Source organism: Tachypleus tridentatus, chromosome 2 (genome assembly GCF_004210375.1).
Source record: "Tachypleus tridentatus isolate NWPU-2018 chromosome 2, ASM421037v1, whole genome shotgun sequence".
Lineage (NCBI taxonomy): Eukaryota > Metazoa > Arthropoda > Merostomata > Xiphosura > Limulidae > Tachypleus > Tachypleus tridentatus.
The window spans coordinates 139,274,902-139,294,613 of NC_134826.1; the positions used below are offsets into that span (position 1 = coordinate 139,274,902).

A 19,712-nucleotide genomic window follows, 5' to 3' on the forward strand; every position below is an offset into this window, starting at 1 on the left:
TAATATTGTCAGAAACTGAATCATCACAAACTGGAGTTTCGTTGTCGAAGTTGACATATTCGCCAAGAGTTACACCATTCAAGACAGGCCTGAAGTCGAGGTCAGATTGGTTTTCTGAAACATTGTCTTCACTTTCGTTTGACACTTCGCCTAAACAGAAGTTAAAGCCGCATTTCAAGAAACACTTTTGAATTGTGGAAGTCTTAACTCGAAGCCAAGCGATGCGTAACCACACAATGGCATTCAGAAGAGTGATTTTTTTGCACAACTCGGGACCTGTAGCCGTCTGGTCGTTATCCATGTGAAACAAAAGTTGTCTCAAGAATGTTTTGCGATACAGCAGTTTGACGGTCTGTATAACTCCGGCGTCACAAGGCTGTAGCTTAGAAGTTGCATTAGGAGGAAGTAAAACGATTTTTACATTAGATAGAGGGATTGCAACATGGGCAGTGCAGTTGTCGATAAAAAGTAGAACATTGCTTTTCTGAAGTTTCATTTTGTTGTTAAATTTTTTTGCCAACTTTCTCTTCGACATTCTGGTGAAAAATGAGTCTGTGTTATGAGGAATCTTCATATTATGCACACTAATCCTGTCTGTTAAATAATCCGATTTAGTGTTCCTAATTCATTATGTACTATAGAATAAGCGCACTGAGAACATTGAGAATAAAATTAATTTACCAATGAAAATTAATCTTCTTTTCGATTCGACACACTGAAAATAGATTTATTGTTGAAGTAGATTACGTAATACTGTTTAACTACGGAATAATTAAACTCATTTGTAATATGCCATAAATGAGAAGGCAGACCACTATGTAACTTCACAGAATATGCCACATAATAATGTCACTTAGTCATTACTGAGAGGTAAAATAATCAAAATTGTTGAATTTGGTAGTTCGTTAGTCGCGTTTGAGGGAAAGTCGTCCACGAGGGGTCAATTTAATGCAAACAGGGTACCGTCAAAAATTTTCCGGTCGTATGATGGGAAGTCGTTAGTGAGGGGCTCCACTGTATTTACATAGAAGTTGCATTCGATTGCAAAGTGAAAATGGAAATATTATGATAAAACATTTGTTTTGAAGTTTTATACAACTCAAATTTACGAAATATATTACGAAAATTACTTGTCACTATAAAAACACACAAAAATGTATTGCATAAATTTTATTTTTAAACAAAAACACAACCAAAAATTAAGAACCTAATTTTATCACTTTTTTATTCATGTTTTAAAATATCCACGTTTACACTGTGTATTTTTTTCTTTGCATACTTTATATTTTATGTTTCTATCATGGTTTGATATTAATTTTTTAGAGAGCTTGATTATTTTCAATTATTCTATTTTCTGAATTACTTCATGCACATAGGGTTAACTGTGTGGAGCAAACAATGTACATTCTTTTAGTTATTAGAGATTATGAAGTTAACCCATAATTGGCCCTAATTAATTCTGTAGTATATGAGCTTGCGTATGTCTACTTCACTGACGATGTTACAGACATATATTTATAATGTTACTTGATCCAGTGATGCATTGCCGATTCAGTTTTTGCTACAAGTCCAATTACTCATAATAAAATTTAACTATCTTATTTTTAGAACTTCTTAAGTTCTACTATATTAAGACAAGAATATTCATTTTAAATCTTAGTTGCATATGTTTTTCAAATATTTTATTTTCCATTAAATTCAACATCAAATAGCATTAGAAAAAAAACAAACCTGAAAATAGCATATAACAGAGTTAGCAGAATCAGCTTCAGCAGAATAAAGTATTGAATAGAAAATATGTATGGCCAAACACCCGTAGTAGGACAAGTGTAATCTTTATCTGTAGATGGAAAAAACAAAAATTTAAGTCTGTTCCGTGGATTTTACAATAATTAGTATGACATAAAATAACACATACAATCAAATTAAATGTGATGTGTTTGTTTTTAAACATTTGAGAACTCATTGTTAAACAGGTTCACCCAATGCTCTGGACTTATCTCACTTCTTGCATGAATTACAGCAATGGCTCATAATTTTCTAAATCAGATTTCATCAACTCGAATAAAAAAATATTTTGAAGATAGGAACATTAATGGAGAAAAATACATTTGTGTATGTTTTCTTTATGTCAGTATTACATCTACAAGTGATTTTATTGTACCATGTTGAATAAACTGATTTGAATCGAATACCTTCCCTTTGACATTTGTTATATAAATGGCATATGTCTAGTAGCATTCACTTCAGTAGCAATCTTTTCTTGCACTCAATAAAATGACAAGGAATGGTGGCATTGGTGATAAAAATCCACCAATGCTACTCAGCATAGCTGAGCACTCTTATTTTGTTTGATGCACCCACTGCATCAAAAAACAAACATTTCTGTCAACAGTGCATTGCAGTCAGTCTCCTCTGACTAAAAATAAACACAGTGTACATTTCCTTATTGAACTAATACAGAACGACAAAATATGATCGTAAATGGCCCTCTATTTAATCTCATTCATGTTATGATCCAGGGCATTAGGTTACAACATATTTCTTTACATATTCATCAACATTTGTAGAAAATTTGCCATTACATTTTTTTTTAATGGGTAACTACTGGGACCTTACAAATTCATTCCGATACAAATTAGCAAAGCTATGATGGCAATTAGTTGTTTAATAAATAAGTTTCAGAGTAAGGAAGTGCAACAAGTACCTAGTCAAATACAATGACCATTGAATGATGTACAAAAGACCAAATGTAACATCACAAAGTATGGTCTAGCATGGCCCTCTTGCATTTTCATGAAAATATTCTAGCCAGAAAAATATAAGCAAGTGAAATAGAATTGAAAGTTAAAAGCTTTTCCATTGGTTTAAATGAAATTTATAATTTATAAGAGACAAAAATTAAGTAAATACTACAAAATAAGATTGTTGAATCAAAGTATAATGAGAAAAACATTAAATGAAATTAATATGTACACGTTAAAAATTTTATGATAAAAACAAATTGAAGAAAACTGTTTTAATAACAGCTTTTTGTGGTAAGTTTATTATTTCAACGACATAAAAATATCAAAATACTGAAACTTTATTTGTTGTTTATTGAATAATTTAGTCAAATGAAGATAAACAATTGTAAGTCAAAATCACAAATAGAATAACTGAAGGTATCAACACTGCATGTTCTCCATTTCTATTTTTTATTTTTCTATAAAAGAAATGGTAAAAATTCACTAAATTGCACAAACCATCAGTATTGTCTATGTCTATGGAACATAATGTAACACTACGTCATTAAGTCATTCACCAATTTCCAATGATCTGTGATTTAAAATCTTTTCTTTAAGTTTAGTTAGAAACCAATCTATACATATTACTTTTTGTTTAACAATGAAAAATAAATCCACATTAAATTCAGTAAAATAGAAACATGTCACACTTACAGTTCCCAACATGGCATGTATCAGAACTGTTCCTGTAGAACCACAAGTTATGACACCTATCTTGTGCTGCAACCATCATAAAAACAAGATATTAAGAAAAGAAACTTATCTTGCACTTACAAATATTCAAGCACAGTCTTCCAAAATATTCTGTTATTAATTTAATTTACATCTTGTATAAAAATAATATACAATTTCAAAATTAATATGACGTCTCAATTGTACTAGTTTGGTTTATTTTGAATTTAGTGCTAAGCTACTCGAAGGCTATCTGCGCTAGCTGTCCCTAATTTTGCAGCATAAGACTAGAGAGAAGGCAGCTACTCATCATCACTCACTAACAACTCTTGAGCTACTCTTACCAACGAATAGTTGGATTGACCATCACATTATAATACCTACATGGCTGAAAGGGCGAGCATGTTTGGTGTAACGGGATTCAAACCCTCTACCTTCAGATTACGCGTCAAGTGCCTTAACCACCTCTGGCCATGCTGGGCTCAATTCTATTAGTAACAGTCAATGTTTAATACTTCAATAGTCTCTTAATCTAATAATTTCCAATATTGAAAATGTCTTTCCCATAAATACCCACCTCCTCTCACATCTGACTCTTCTTGACTCAGTGGTGCCCTCTGTGTGGACTATATAACTCACCACTAGACTTAAGGCTTCCACATAATCCCAAGTGCTTTTTCATGATATTTCTGAATTGTTGAATGCAAATGAGCATACTATAACCTCCACTAATAAAAGTGTAACACCATTTTCTAGCACAACAAGCTCCCTCTATACCAAGTATTGAATCATTACCTCTCAATTAGACAAGAAAGTAAAATGCATCAGAATGAGTAAGAAAGGTGGGAAGTGTGAAATAACTGATTATCTATTGGAAATACATTTTCAGTGTTTAGAAATGTCAACTTCTGTAACCTTCACTAATATCTAGCTGTAATTCTACATTTGATGTGATGGAGAGATTAGTACAAAATTTCACCTATGAGTTCTCTTTAGGGAAGCATCCCACCAAAAAAAAAAAAAAAAAAGGTTACATTTGTGGAAGGTAGCATTTCATCTATACCAAGATACACTCTTACATTAGATTTTTAGAAGTGCTGTACATGTAGTCTGGCTACATGTCAGACCATACATGTTGGGTCCACTTCATACCAGAGCTAGGAAGAAATTTGATTTCACAAATATACCATCTTCAACTCATTAAGATAGAACAGGAAAGTAACATCTACTCAGCAACTGAATGAAAACTTGTGTTGGCCAGTTTGAAATCAATACAAGACCAAATAACCCTGGAACCTGACTCCCAAATAATGGTATAACAGATGAAAACTGACCAGCAGGATGAACTGAATTACGTGGGCTGAGTAGAAATGGTCACATTCAGTAGGTATACTATATAGTTCACAACCAATTGGCTAAGAACTGATAAGTGGCAAGAGCCCCCACACTCCACTAGAAGAAGAAAGGATGGAGAAAAGCAAGGAAGAAAGATCCAAAGGAACTCATCTCTGTAAGACAATGCAACAGGTTACCACAAAATCCCTATTGATAAAAGCAAGTCAGTACTGGGATTTTAATTAGGGATGGAAAATGCATACTTTATTCAGTGGGCATAGCTGGATCAAGTCTTATTCATGAAAACAAGGTTACCTCAAGTGGTCTTGTGGAACAACATATCTCCAGGGTAAGTGGGATATAAGGGAACAAAATGTACATCAAGTACATCTTGGCAGGCAACACTTTCCACTGAGGTGGATCCTATACAAACAGGGTAAGATAAAAAGAGAGAGTTACCCAGTCAGAGACAGCATTATGTGTAAGAATAATGACGAGGAAGAAATCACCAGTTTACTGTATAATGGGTTGTCTCCATACCACTTCAAATAATTTCTTCCAACAACAGTGGAAGTGAGAAGTCAGTGAGTAGGTCAGTTGATGCACTTGATGAGAGGACAACTGATGAACAACATGCTTCTCCATCCAACACAATGAACACTCAAGATGGCTAAAGTGTCAGACCCATTCAGAGAAAGTAACAGGAGAAAGACTGAAGAAGATGAAGGATTCCAGAAAAGAAACAGACAGGATCAAGAATTAATAACAACAGCCAAATAACAACAGAAACCCTAATGAGGCAATGAGGACTAAATTAGAAGTGAAGGAAGAGATATAGGGATGAATGCACTTTTCCTTACGTGCAACAAACACTTCATTGAAAACATTGCTATCTGGATGGTGAAAGATGGAGAAATGATGGAATAGTAATGACGAAGAATCAGTTCTAAAGGATAGATGGTACACAAGAGATAAAGTCAAATGTTCAGTGATAAGTAGGGTAAGAGCTTGGAGAACAACATTAAGGACACAGTCAAACAATATAGAAGAATAAGAAGGGTTAAGGAGAAAAAAATTACAACAGAATAGGAAATCTGGAAAGTGCCTGAGACAGCCACTTGGTAATCAGGAGTAGTAAAGACAGATAAGTTCTGGTCAAAAACCATATGAAGAACACAGATTGATGGGAAACAGAAAGATGGGAAGGACTGACTCGAAGACAAGCAGCAATAAATACTGATGAACTTCTAATGAGGATGGGCAAACAGGATGAGATGAGAAGAAGATTCCCAACCATCTTGCAATGAACCAGACAAATCCCGCCCAAGAAACCAAATGATGGCACAACTGGATAGAAGAAAGAAGTGCAAGTCTGAAGAAAAAGGAATTGAGAGAGTAGAATAGGGCGTTAGAAGGTTAAGCTGAGGAAACCATGATTGATCTGGACAATAGGGTGCCACTAGGATGACCCTTAAAGTATCCTAAATGAGGGAGAGAACTTGAGGGAGGTAAGCACAAAGAAAGAAACTGGACCATTCCTGATTGAACATATCTACTGCCAATGTATATGGGTGCAGAATAGCAGAACAGAATAGGGAAAGCTGCATGGTTGTAAGTAGCAAAGGCATCAATGTGAGGAATGCCCAAATAAGAAAAAAAGTCACAAAAACACTTCAGAAAAAGAAACTTGAAAAAAGTATTCCACTGATGATGTAGAGCTTACAGTAGAAGATACATGAGAACAATGCAAGAAGTTATGGGGTTCCAAGATGGCCCAAGCCCCCAAACAGATAAACCTTTCTTGTAGAAAAGAAAGAAGAGGCTAGAGCTGTGGAAACCAAAGCCTCCCTGGTCCACAAACACAGTAGTGAAGTGAAGAACACATCCATATTGGATGTATGAACAAGATATTGGAAGGATGTGAAACTGAAACTCCTCCAGTTTAACTAGTCACCTCCCAATGAAGGAGAATGGTATGGTTGGAGAAGTCCTGTTAAAATTAAACTAAAAGAAGCAAAGTTTCCATATACTGGTAAAATTTCAATCCCAATATGTGAATGTGGTGATCAAAGACACATATTAGGTACCCAGAAAGCAAATATTGGGTTGATGCCAGACCAAAAGTAAGAGCACAGAATAGATAAACTCAGCTGTGAGGTACAGACCAAAAATAGTCTGGATGTTGTGAATATGGAAACGTGAAGATAAGCATCAGAAACATCAACCTAGATCATCCAAAACCTCAGAAAAAAAGACAACCAGTGGTGAGAAAACTCACTTCTGGAAATTAGAAAAGGTTAATAAAATGGTGAAGACAACAACATCAGATGCCAATTTTCAATGTGTTGAAGAATAACAAATAGATGGGAATAAACTTCCAGAAGAAGATGGTTGAAAAACCATTTTGATAGCAATCTTGGCCAAAATATCTGACACCATCTCACAGAGACATTGTTGGGAGAATCCTTTGGAGAACGAAAAGGTGTTTGTGTTTTCTTATAGCAAAGCCACACCAGACTATCTGCTGAGCCCACCGAGAGGAATTGAACCCCTGATTTTAGCATTGTAAATCCGTAGACATACAGCTATACAAGCGGGGAAGGGCAAAAGGGAAAGGAACAGAAGACAGGAAAGAGAAGAGAAAATATGAATTGGAAGATAATTTACAGAACCTGTAAACCAAAGTGGTTGGTGCAAAATTAATTCATATGTCCAAAAACTGAGCCCACAAAATAGTCACTGACAAGACTGTTGCTACTGAAACCTAGAGACAGTACAAGAACAGAAGGGAGACAGAAAGTGTAAGAAAAGGAGATTGGGACAGATGGGGCACAAAGGTATTCAAGAAAAATGTTGGTTTATAGCCTTAGCCCACAACTACAAAGACCCAACTACCCTACCAAAAAACCCATTGGTAGGAGAAAAGAAACCAAGATGAAGGCCCCTCAGATAAGAGGGAGATAAACATACTGGAAACCTCATAGGTTGCTTCCAAAATGAAATGGAATAGAAATAATGTAAAAGGGTAGTGAAGGCACAAAACTGAGCTTGAGAAAGACTAAGAGAGAACCTCTAACATGAAGATACTGATTCTCAGGTTTTGGGAGTCCAAGGAAAAGGCTTTAAATCATCTGTAACTTAAGGCATATGTGCAACTAATTGAGGATGATGAGGAATACCATCACCAGAGTGAAGTTAAGACAAAACATGTTTTTCAGCATGGACTCAAGTATCAAGGAAAGGGGAAAAAAACAAAATTCTGAAGGAGGAAAGTAAATAAATAGAGAGAGAGAGAGAGAGAGATAATAAAGATTGTAACACACCTAAACCAGAAAGTCCCAGAGGGATGCAGAATTTTAAATAGATCAACATCTGCACTGGAAGAATTGTGTGTGAATACAGACTGTTAGAAATGGCTGTTGAAAATGCTTGTCCTTATGGTCAGGAATTATTGGATACAAGTTCATGTCAAGGTATGAAAAAGGTCCTGGTTACGTGCAAAATTGCAGCACCTGCTGTGTGCAACACCTTTCACGTCCTCTAACAGACAAAGCACCTGATGCTATTGTGGTAGTTGATCTAGACTGAACAAAGTTCAGACATTTACCACTAGACAGCATGAAAATTATCATCTTGGAGTAATTCATGTTGTGGAAAATAAAAAACATTAAGTCTGCAAAGGCAAAATTGCTTGAAAATTAAATTTCATAACAGTTGGTTTTGTAGATACCTCAACAGAAGATTTAGTTGAGAAACCTCATGAGAGAAAAAACAGATGTCATAACACGAGGGTGTCAGTATTGAGAAGTAATGATTGAACAATCATCATGGAAGGAGTCAGATGCTAGGAGGCCAAGTCACACTCCTACTGGTGGAACATTGTCACATGATCAGTTGCACAAAACAATACAGCAATATCAGAAGACTAGGTGCAAACCTCAAGATCAGTGGTGAGCAAAATAGTTTGCATATAAAGAAAAGCACTGAATTGGGAGAGTGAGGTGTGAGAGAAAGTCATGTAACATATCAGAAGATGTGGTTTAAAGGTTTGTATATTAATATACAATTGATATTCATGTGGTATTCCCAATTTACAAATATAATGGCACAAAAGAAACTATCTATAATTTTAATTTAAAACAAATGTAGATTTTCCAGGCTCAAGAAACAAAGTAAAACTAAAAGAACTGGAAATTCATAATTATCAAAAACAAGGAACATATACCTGAAAACACAACACTTTTAGACACATCTTGGCCCTTTCAAAACAGAAACTAATCTCTGAGAAAGAACCAAAATCTGCTCTCACAAATACCATTTTATCTGTAGTTGACAAATTACTGACTGGATTAAAAGAATCTATCTGTTCCATGTGACTGTTGTAAGGCAGTCTTACATAAATGACGTAAAATGAATAAATAGAATTATCTCAAAATCATTAATAACTTTTGTGATCAAACATGCTACAGAATGTATAAACACCTCTGGTTAAGTTTTGCACATGATTTGAATCAGATTTAGTGCATTCCAAAATTAAGCTTGAAAAAAGTTAAAATTATTATTTTTATTAGATATATTGTGAGATATGTAATATTTGCATACTTCAATTATCACGTTCTATGGGTTTTGTAGTAATTGTTTCAAATCAAATCTTTGATATGCAACTATATTAACTTTCCTAAAGTTTAGTCAACGTAGAATATAATTACTAATATTATTCATACTGAAATGCACTTAACATGCTGCAGACAATTCCAATCCTTCTAAAACTGAATAACAGAACTATGAAGAAACTTAAAAATTATATAGATTGTAAATCCTGGTGTAAAATAACCATCACACAAGCTTACCCTCCAAATCAGCAATTGGCGTTAGGAACATGGAAAACCAGGCTCTGTGAAACGTGCGTCTGAAAAGTTCACTAGTGAGTGGATAATCTGGGTAGATAGTTGCATGTATGACTACACCACAACTTATAATCACAAGCAAGGTCATTCTCATAAAGTTTATGAAGTCCACAGTTACCTTGTTATGAGAAAAAAAAAAGTTAAAAATGTTTAATAACTAAAACTCGATAATGAGAAATATTAATCTATATATATATATATATATATAGTGATGCAAAGTACAATTCTATTAAAGTCCTGCCCTTATTTGTCTTTTGCAAGTCATGTTTTTGTTCCACTATTTCCCTCTGTTTTTTTACAATACTTGGTTGGAATGTCATGAATCTTGTGAGAATGTGTTGAAGGAATCCTGCAGTATGTGACAGGATATCAATGATACACATCCTGGACATCTGTAATGAAAGAACTTGGAAGAACCATGATACTGAACGACTATTGCATCATCCTATATAACAGTTTATAAAAAGTAAAATGTAATGTATTTATTAGGTCAAAGGTAACACAGTAATGTACAATTCAATAAAAATTTGAAGTCTATACTTTCAGTGTCATATATAACTGCTTTGTTCAAATTTTATCATGAGAATTTATAATACATATATATCATTAAAATCTCAAGCAAACAATTTGAGCTAAACAGATATACTGAAGTTCAACTGAACATCATATCCACATACCATTAACCTCACTCGATACAGAAGAGGTCCTAAAGTTGGAGATATTGGAAGGTATATAGCAATGAGTCGATAATAGAAGTACAGGAGACCAAGGCACAAAAGCACCTTTCCACTGTATGGATCATAAAAGGCCCCAAGTTGATAGATCCGACCCATTGCGTACAGACACACGAAGGCTATTATCAGCAAAATTTCACAACATTTCAGGAACAAGGGAATACTGCTGTATTTCTATTGGAAAAATCAACATCAAATTGTTTGTCATATTGTACATCAGAATTGCCTCTTGAAGAAATAAAAGACAATGCTCTATTTTACACTTTTATAAGTAAAGTAAAATTAAATCCTTTATGTAGACAGTTCTTTTTCCCACATGTTCATCTATATGATATCAAAGTTAACAGTCTATAAACATTATTACTATTAAATTATTGAGTCACATCATAAGAAGCCAAAAACTTGTATCTACCCTGTACAAACGGTATGTTCGTCTTATGGTTTCCACAACCATGAGAGATGTCCAGGCACAAACAGTTATGTCTAGATAGTAGTTTCCACAAGAGGGCCACAAGACAGCCAAGCTGAACAAACCAAGGTAAATCATGTAAAAAACCTAGAAATGAACAGGTAGCAAAACTTCAAGAAAACAATGAATGATAGAATATCCTCTATTTTAAAAAAAAGCAACAACATAGAACAATTTGCACAACATGAAAACTAATACATGACCTGACTCCAGTATATATTCACTACCAATGTATCACCAACATTGTTTATCGTAGTGTCCTTAAACAGCAGCCATCATCAATTGACGGTGCTACTTACAACATTCCCATTGTTTAAGGGTTAACCTATATAAAAAAAGCTTAAAACTAAATACATTATACTATCGTATAATATGGCATAAGGGCTATCTGTACACAGATAATCCTAATTTTAAAAGTTATATACTAATGGAAAGGTGGCCAGTCAACAACACTCCTACAGTCAACAAGTACAGCTCCAGAATGTAATTTTTGTTATGGTAATAGAGAGCTTATACACAAGTAGCCAGAAACAAATATATTATTTTAGAGTTATATCACACAATTCAAAATAATATAAAGACACATTAGCAAAATGTACCTTACAGGATATAATCACATATTTACAATACCATACAGATTTAATAACAAGTATTAAACTACTGTTAGTTCATGGTATTCTAATTCTGAAATCATTGCTTTATTATGTAGAGTAATTTAGTTATGTTACCTGCTAAAATGCCTAGAACTTGTGAAAGGATTTATGATAAATTAATGGCAGCTAAAATACACTAACAATGCACATTTCTGAGAAAATAAGACATTGTTGGAACTTCTAAGCAGTTCAGGTAAATATATTCCCTTACATAAAACTGATAACAGCTGTATATTCTAGAAATACATCTCTAAAACCTTTCTTGTGTAATGAAAAACTGAGCAATAATTAGATAATACAGTTATATTTTTATTTAAAACTGAACACGAAAATGTCAAAAGAACAAAAATCATGAACATAGCATAAATAGATTCAAATCTTGTCATGATAAACAGAAGAATGGTGGTATGTTAAAGTATTAAAATAACAAATCATACGTAATACTTACATTACATTTTGAAACAGGATTTGTCTATGTAAAGAATACATTTACAAAATACACAAAATTAACCTACAGTAATGTAAAACAAAATTAACCTCTAAAGGTAATGCTAAAAACAAAATGTACAAGTCCCTCAATGACACACTGCACATAAGAAAATACAACACACAACAAACAAGTTACCTATTAATAAAATACTACATATATATAATAATTTCCCTATTATCTTTACATACAAGAGATAACATTCAAATAAAAACACCCTACACTACACAAAGATAAACTCTGAACTCAAAAATTATTACACAAAGATATCTTTTAAATGAAAATAAAATGAACAAAAATGCAGAAAGCAAAATAAATACCTCTAACGACAAACAAACTAAAGAATGTAATTAGTCATTATTGAAACAAATTACACTTTACTTTTTGAGGACAATACAGCTGGAGGTTCAGTTTTCACCTGAAATGTCCACAGTTTAGTGACAGGAGCACTCCACATGAGGTAAATCATTCTCCACAGTGGTGGATGTGTGACTGTGACAACAGTTGGTGGTTCCTGTTCCAATTCTTTCTCATCTTCTCTACTTCTAAAAACAAGGAAAGACAATTTTTATAAAAGAATACAGAAGTTATAGAGACCAGTTAATAACATTACTTTTTAATTCTACAGAACAAGTGCACGTACAAATTACACGTGAATACCATCAAGTGATTAGCACGTGAACCTTATTTCTCTGGAATATTTTTGCCACATGAATAATGATAAAAATGTTAATTAACATATGTAAAGTAACACGAAATTCAAAGAAACACATTTATCATGACCTTACATATTCATCTATGTTTTCCAAATATTACATATTGAATTCTTCCTTAGGCCTTTAAGTTCATTTTTTTTGCAGTCAGGTAACCTAGCATTTGTGCATACAGAATGTCTGTGAGCTATACTAATGATGTGATTACTTTATCTGAGATATATTGATGTTGTACTTATTAATTTATCCTCCAGAAATATTGTACTGAAGAGAACAGGTACAAAAGTTTCTATATCCCTGTCTTCAAATTCACCTGAAATACTCCTACTAAAATAGAAGCATGATTAAAAGACATGCCACTCCTGGAGAGAATGTAATAGAGGTGTTCCTATCAAGGCAACAAACTGTTAGCATGGAACTCGTAACATGTGTGACAATGTTGCAAACTTGTTCACGTATGACAACATGTACAAAGAAGACATGCCACTCCTGGAGAGGATGTAATAGAGGTATTCCTATCAAGGCAACAAACTGTTAACATGGTACTCGTAACATGTGTAACAATGTTGCAAACTTGTTCACGTATGACAACACTATTGGGAAGAAGACATGTTAGCTGCTCTGGCAGCTTAGATATGATCTAATACTACTCAAGAAGGTATAGTCCAGTCAATATGTATGTTAGAAATTAGTGCAACAACCCATGGCGAAAAATGTTCATCCTACAAAAACCTCAGACTCATTATCCAATGAATGTTGTTCACGTATGACAACACTATTGGGAAGAAGACATGTTAGCTGCTCTGGCAGCTTAGATATGATCTAATACTACTCAAGAAGGTATAGTCCAGTCAATGAGTATGTTAGAAATTAGTGCAACAACCCATGGCGAAAAATGTTCATCCTACAAAAACCTCAGACTCATTATCCAATGAAATCGGATAACAGTAGAAACAAATAATATCGTTATCAAACTACACCAGTAAGAAACCAAAACTGAATCAGGCAAAGTGATGTTCAGAGACAAGATTATAAATGGACATCTAATCAATCACAAAACAGAGTCTACACATGGTAAAGAATAATATAACTAAAACTGCATCAAAAAGGTTAGAACCACAAAAAAATTATATGATTCATTCCAATGAAGTTTAGGTTCATGTAAGGGATCCACAGTAAGCTAGAAGGCAACAAAAAAAAAAGACACTCAACTGAAGAAATAATAAAATAGCATATAATTCTTTGTTAGTCTAGAAAAAAAATCTAATCAAAGCAAAGACATAACAGACACTGCATTCTTTAGCCAACTGATGTTAAAAAGTAATTTTAAAGGAAACAAATTTTGAAGCAAAGATAAACACACACATATGGTCAGAAGTATATATATATACCTGTTCATATATAGCTAAAGACACTAAAGACTGTATATTAGAGTGCCGATGTGTTAAAACATTTTTCACTCAATGAAAACAAGTCCACTTAAATTTAATATTACATCTAAACATCCTGTGGAAATATATGCTTCATTGTTTGTTGCTAAGCACAATGTTACCAAATGGAATTTCTGTGCTCACTCACTGTGGATACTGAAGCCCACTTCCTTGTGTAATAAACTTTCAGATATACAGCTGGGCTACTGTGAACTTCTCTGTTGGTGCGAAGAAAGTTAAAACATAAAATTTAGAGTTACAGGTAACATGTAGGACATAACTTTGACATATTCTATTAAGGAGTTTTACAGCAGTAAGGTAAAAGTTAAAATGCCACATTTGACAAAATAAGGTTAACCATCACAGCAGAGGTAACAGGTTAAATCGGAATCAACATTTGTCATGTTATGTGTATGACAAGATGAAGTAGAAACAAACACAGTTCTCACTTTCAGCTGGGTACAAAATTAAAATACTGTTAACACGTCATTAACTTCAGATCCAGTTTAATAGTAACAAAAACTCAAATTGATAATCAGGTAATTGTAGAGAAAATTAACCATCACTAGTTTATAAGAATAAATTGCAAGACAAGTGATACATTATAGCAAGCATGATCCGAATGTTATGTGCAACACGTCTGATATCTATGTGATAATTCAAGAATGAATCAAGCACACAATTATCTTTGCAACAACAAGCTATACTTGGGTGAAGGAGTCAAAATGTTTTATTACTGAAGATGAAATTAACAGTGGTTGAGTGTCAATTGGTTTCAGTATTTAAATAAATGGAAATAATGAAAGATAATTTCACACAAGCTTCTCTTGAAAATATGTTGGAGATAAAACACAACACATGCCCAACAGAACTCACAGACATATCTTCTGTAAAAATACTTTACTAAACAAACTTGTCTATTTGGTGTACAACATTATTTTAGTTTTCACTAGAAGCTTGCCATATGATGAGACAATACATTTAACATAATTAGTTACAGTATGTACATTTCATGGTTAAATGGCAGTTGCAAGACCAATTAAATCAACACAGCCTATCTACGTAGGGTTAATGTAAACATTTCTCTTGACTTGGCAAACACATGTAATTAATGGTTTGAAAAACAGAGTAATGAGATCTGTTATTCTTCTATAGGAACTTTATTTACCTGATTATAGACCCAACACGAACTGCGTTGGTTCTGTACCGGGAACGTCGATCAATTAGCCCTGACACCTGTTATTTGTCTATAGGAATGTTATTTACCTGATTATACACCCAACACAAACTGCATTGGTTCTGTACCGGGAACGTCGATCAATTAGCCCTGACACCTGTTATTTGTCTATAGGAACTTTATTTACCTGATTATAGACCCAACACGAACTGCGCTGGTTCTGTACCGGGAACGTCGATCAATCAGCCCTTCATGTTCACCTTCTTTTTCATTGTCTGAATCAATAGCTGAAAACATGAATATTAAAATAGAAATTATCACAGTTCAAGTCTACAATGCAAGATGTATCTCTAAACCACTATGTTTCCATTTTGAGTAGTACTTGGATAGTAAAATATGAACTTAGAGTTTTATAAACAGAAAATTTATGGTTAGTACACAATGTCTTAGTACTAACAATATGAATAACAGTGAAATGTATTTTTGGTGTTAACATTTTTATCTGAAAATAATAAAAGCAAACATGCCAAGGTCGAATTTAATTGACAAAGTTTGACTCTGGTTTTAATAACTATCATTTGAAGTTGTTTCTGGAACATGCTTAAGTGCTACAACACGGAAAACTATCTTACCATAATCAGCAGATACTGGCTCACAGTCTTTGGAATCAGTTTTAAACCTCACCCAAAAATACATGGGAAAAATGAAAAATGCACACATCAACACCTGAATAATAAAAAAAAAAAAACAGAAATATAACTGTTATAAATGTGCTACACATTTCACTAAAAAAGTGTGCAATAAATAACATAATATTAAAAATCAATATACTGTACAATTAGTTTACAGATACAAACTTATTACTTCTTGAATATGTTTAGAGTCGTGAAGTCAGTGGTGTATTTAAGTTGGATTTGTTGGTTGATTTCATGTTTTATAGCACAAAGCAGCTAGGCTATCTGTGCCAAATGTCCGGTTAAAAGGTAAAAATAAATTAAATGTAGTAAAATACATAAAAGAAAATGAAGGTAAAACAAAACAGCATTGAAAAACAGAAAAAGCATAAACCAATGTTGACACCTAGTCTACAATGGTAAGAGAGAAACCAGAGTAAGAGAAGTTGTAAAGGACTTTCTCTAGCATAAAGGTAATGATCATAACCCACCAGGAAGACTAACAGGTAAGTACAAGAACCACTGTCAGTCACCTAAAGTTGGCCTTTCCGGTCCTGGTTCTGGGTTATGTTGTCATAACAACCATTATCAAAAGGTAACATAAGAAAAGTTCTGAAAGACATGCAGCAAAATCGTGATAATAATTAGCCAAATGTCCAGTAAAAAGGTAAAAGTAAAGTAAATGAAGTAAAATACATAAAAGGAAATGAAGGTAAAAACAAAACAGCAAGTAAAAACATAAAATGGCATAAAACCAATGTTGACATCCAGTCTACAAAGTTGTAAAGGACTTTGTGTAGCATACTGGTAATGATCATACCCTGCCAGGAAGACAAACAGGTAAGTACAAAAACCACTGCCAGCCACCTGAAGTTGGTTTTTCCAGTCCTGGTTCCAGGTTATGTGTCATTATGACCAGTACCAAAAGGTAAAGTAATAATAGTGGTAAAAGACATGCAGCAAAATTGTAATAACAACTCGCCAGGACGACTAATGGGTAGTTCAAATGGATAGTTCAAACAGCAGCGTTAGTAACCTGAAGTTGGCCTTTCCAGTCCTGGTGTTGAGTTATTTAATGTTCTGGCCATTTCCCAATTTCAAATTGAACTAGAGAGATTGAGACTCTTAAAAGGGAACCACAATTAAAAAGGTGTAATGAATAAATATTAAACACTTAAATGAGATTAAAAAGATTAATGGCTATTAAAAAACTAAAAACTTTATCTAGTTGGAAAGTGTCACCATCACCAATAACACTGTCTAATGTTATGAACAAACCTTGGAACAGAACATGTTTAAAATAGTACCGTTGTTGAGAGTCGTAACGATGGCAAGAAAGTAAAATGTGGCTTACAGTGATTTGAGTGTTACACAAACTACACACTGGTGCAACAGTTCTGAACAAAAGAAAATGATGAGTTAAAAAACTGTGACCAATGTGTAGTCTAGTTAGAACAACTTCCTCCTTCCAAACCATATGGAAGCTAGACGGCCAAAGCCCAATATAGAGTTTTATTTGAAAAAGCTTGTTGTTACGTTGCTCACTCCAAGTGGACTGCCAGCTGGCACAGAGCCGAGCCTTGAATACAGGACCATTGACCATGTATGGAATAGGTACAGTGGTGATAGTGCCAGAGTAGATAGATTTAGCTGCCGTGTCTGCAAGCTCATTCCCTCGAATACCAACGTGGCCTGGTATCCAGAAAAACTGGATAGAAGTAGATGTTAATGTGAAATGGGCCAGTCGGTTTTGAATATCAGCGAGAACAGGGTGTGAGCCAACGTGAAGCAATTCCAAGGCCAGTAGAGAACTAAGCGAGTCAGTATAAATACTGCATTTGGAGTACTGCTTAGCTTCAATATAATCCAGGGCAAGATATATGGCATACTGTTCAGCAGTGAACACATAAGCTGTAGATGGGATTCTAAATGCAACTACTGAACTGCAACAAACCATGGCAGAGCCCACAGAATTACCTGAGTTGGAACCATCCGTATAAATTGGAATGGAAAGATTGTTCGAAAGATGTTCAGTAAAGAGAAGACAGTACTTCCAATCAGGAGTATCTGCCCTTCTCAGATGACTTAAAGAAAGGTCACATTTGGAGACTGTAATAAGCCATGGTGGGATGGGCTGACCAGATTCTGCAATGTTATCCAAGGACAGACTAAATTCATCCAATTGCACCTGGATGCAAAGGCCAAAAGAAGCAATGGCAGATCATCTGTTTTGAAAAGTAAGGCCCACTGAGGAAGGAAAACACATCTTCAAGTGGGATGTAAAAATTTTTTTAATAAACATGGGTAAATGGCCACATAACCCATATATATGGAAGTCTCACAAAATGCCATACCTCCATGTTGTGTCATAAGCCTTCTCAATGTCAAAGAATATTGATACAAGATGTTGTTGTTTGAGAAAGGCTTCTCTGATTGATGTTTCAAGTCGAATTAGGTGGTCCGTAGTGGAGTGCGGTCGTCAGAACCCACACTGGGTGGGCGAGAGGAGGTTGTTTGATTAGAGGAACCAAACAAGACGAGCATTAACCATCCTCTCTAAGGTCTTACAGAGACAGCTCGTCAAAGCACTTGGATGGTAGTTTGAAGGAATCTTGGGATCTTTTCCTGGCTTAGAGAAAGGTAAGATAATAACCTGGTGCCAGGCATTAGGAAAAACATCCTCCTGCCAGATCCGGTTAAAAACAATTAGAAGAATATCAAGAGAAGCAGGAGATAGATGGCACGGCATGTTGTAGTGTACATCATCAGGTCCAACAGATGTACTGCCAGACCGATAAAGGGCCATTTTCAGTTCCACCAGTGTAAAGGGACGATTATAGTCAAAGAGATAGTCAGTTTGAAAGGAAAGAGGTGAATGCTCTGCCCAAGTATTGATGGCCAAGAAAGTGGAGGAACAAGCAGAAGTGCTTGATACCCAGCAAAAGCTTTCACTGAGAGTATCGGCCTCCAAGGGTGTGTTGAGTGACAAAGACAGAGTGGGCACATGCCGATCAACCAACAGTGCCACCCCTCCATGTACTCATCCATCACACAGCCTGTCATTTCTGTACAGAGAAAACTGCCGAAAGGTGACTGTATCGGCAGGTTTCAGAAATGTTTCGTATAAGGAAAGACATACAGGATGGTAGGAAGCAATCAATGTTTTGATGTCTTCCAGATTAGAACGTAAACCTCGACAGTTCCATTGTATCAAGGTGGCCATTTTTAATGATGGGTAGGTGAAGTGGCTGGAGAACCCTTCTGTTTAGAACCACATCTTTTTTCCTTACTGTCCTTATTCAGAGGAGGTTTATGTTGAAGATTGCTGCTCAGAGTCTTCAAGACGTGGTCATTTACCTATTGACTGTTTTTTCACTATTTTATTTAAATTTTTCGTAGGAGGATCCATAGGAAGGAAGGAAAACTTCAGTACCCTCTGACCCCACCCACCATGGAGCCCTACGAGAGGATGCACTACAATGTTATGCAAGGGCATTGCAGCAACGTCAGGGTTTTGTGAGCACTATACCCAAACACCGGCATCAGACACAATGTAAACACCTGTTGAGAACTTCCAACACTGGTACTTGGTTGACTCTAGCCCAAGTGGACCAGCCGAATGACCCAAGGGGGGGCATCTAAAGGCTGCCCATCTACAGGAATTCAAGGCCAAAG

At 34.8% G+C, this 19,712-nt stretch overlaps 1 protein-coding gene across 6 annotated transcripts in view; it reads right to left on the bottom strand.

Annotated features, from left to right (window-relative positions):
- The window catches only part of LOC143245234 (transient receptor potential cation channel subfamily M member-like 2), an 84,036-nt gene that overhangs the window by 19,985 nt on the left and 44,339 nt on the right, over positions 1 to 19,712 (bottom strand). For 4 of the 6 annotated variants that reach the window (XM_076491356.1, XM_076491355.1, XM_076491353.1 and 1 more), the window contains 8 exons: positions 15,996 to 16,089; positions 15,551 to 15,650; positions 12,462 to 12,588; positions 10,847 to 10,990; positions 10,378 to 10,608; positions 9,644 to 9,818; positions 3,441 to 3,506; positions 1,732 to 1,840 (listed from right to left, as the gene is read on the bottom strand). In XM_076491356.1, the coding sequence (XP_076347471.1) occupies positions 1,732 to 1,840; positions 3,441 to 3,506; positions 9,644 to 9,818; positions 10,378 to 10,608; positions 10,847 to 10,990; positions 12,462 to 12,588; positions 15,551 to 15,650; positions 15,996 to 16,089 (1,046 nt within the window). The remainder of the gene's footprint in view (positions 1 to 1,731; positions 1,841 to 3,440; positions 3,507 to 9,643; positions 9,819 to 10,377; positions 10,609 to 10,846; positions 10,991 to 12,461; positions 12,589 to 15,550; positions 15,651 to 15,995; positions 16,090 to 19,712) is intronic. The other 2 variants (XM_076491354.1, XM_076491357.1) reach the window with 2 other exon arrangements.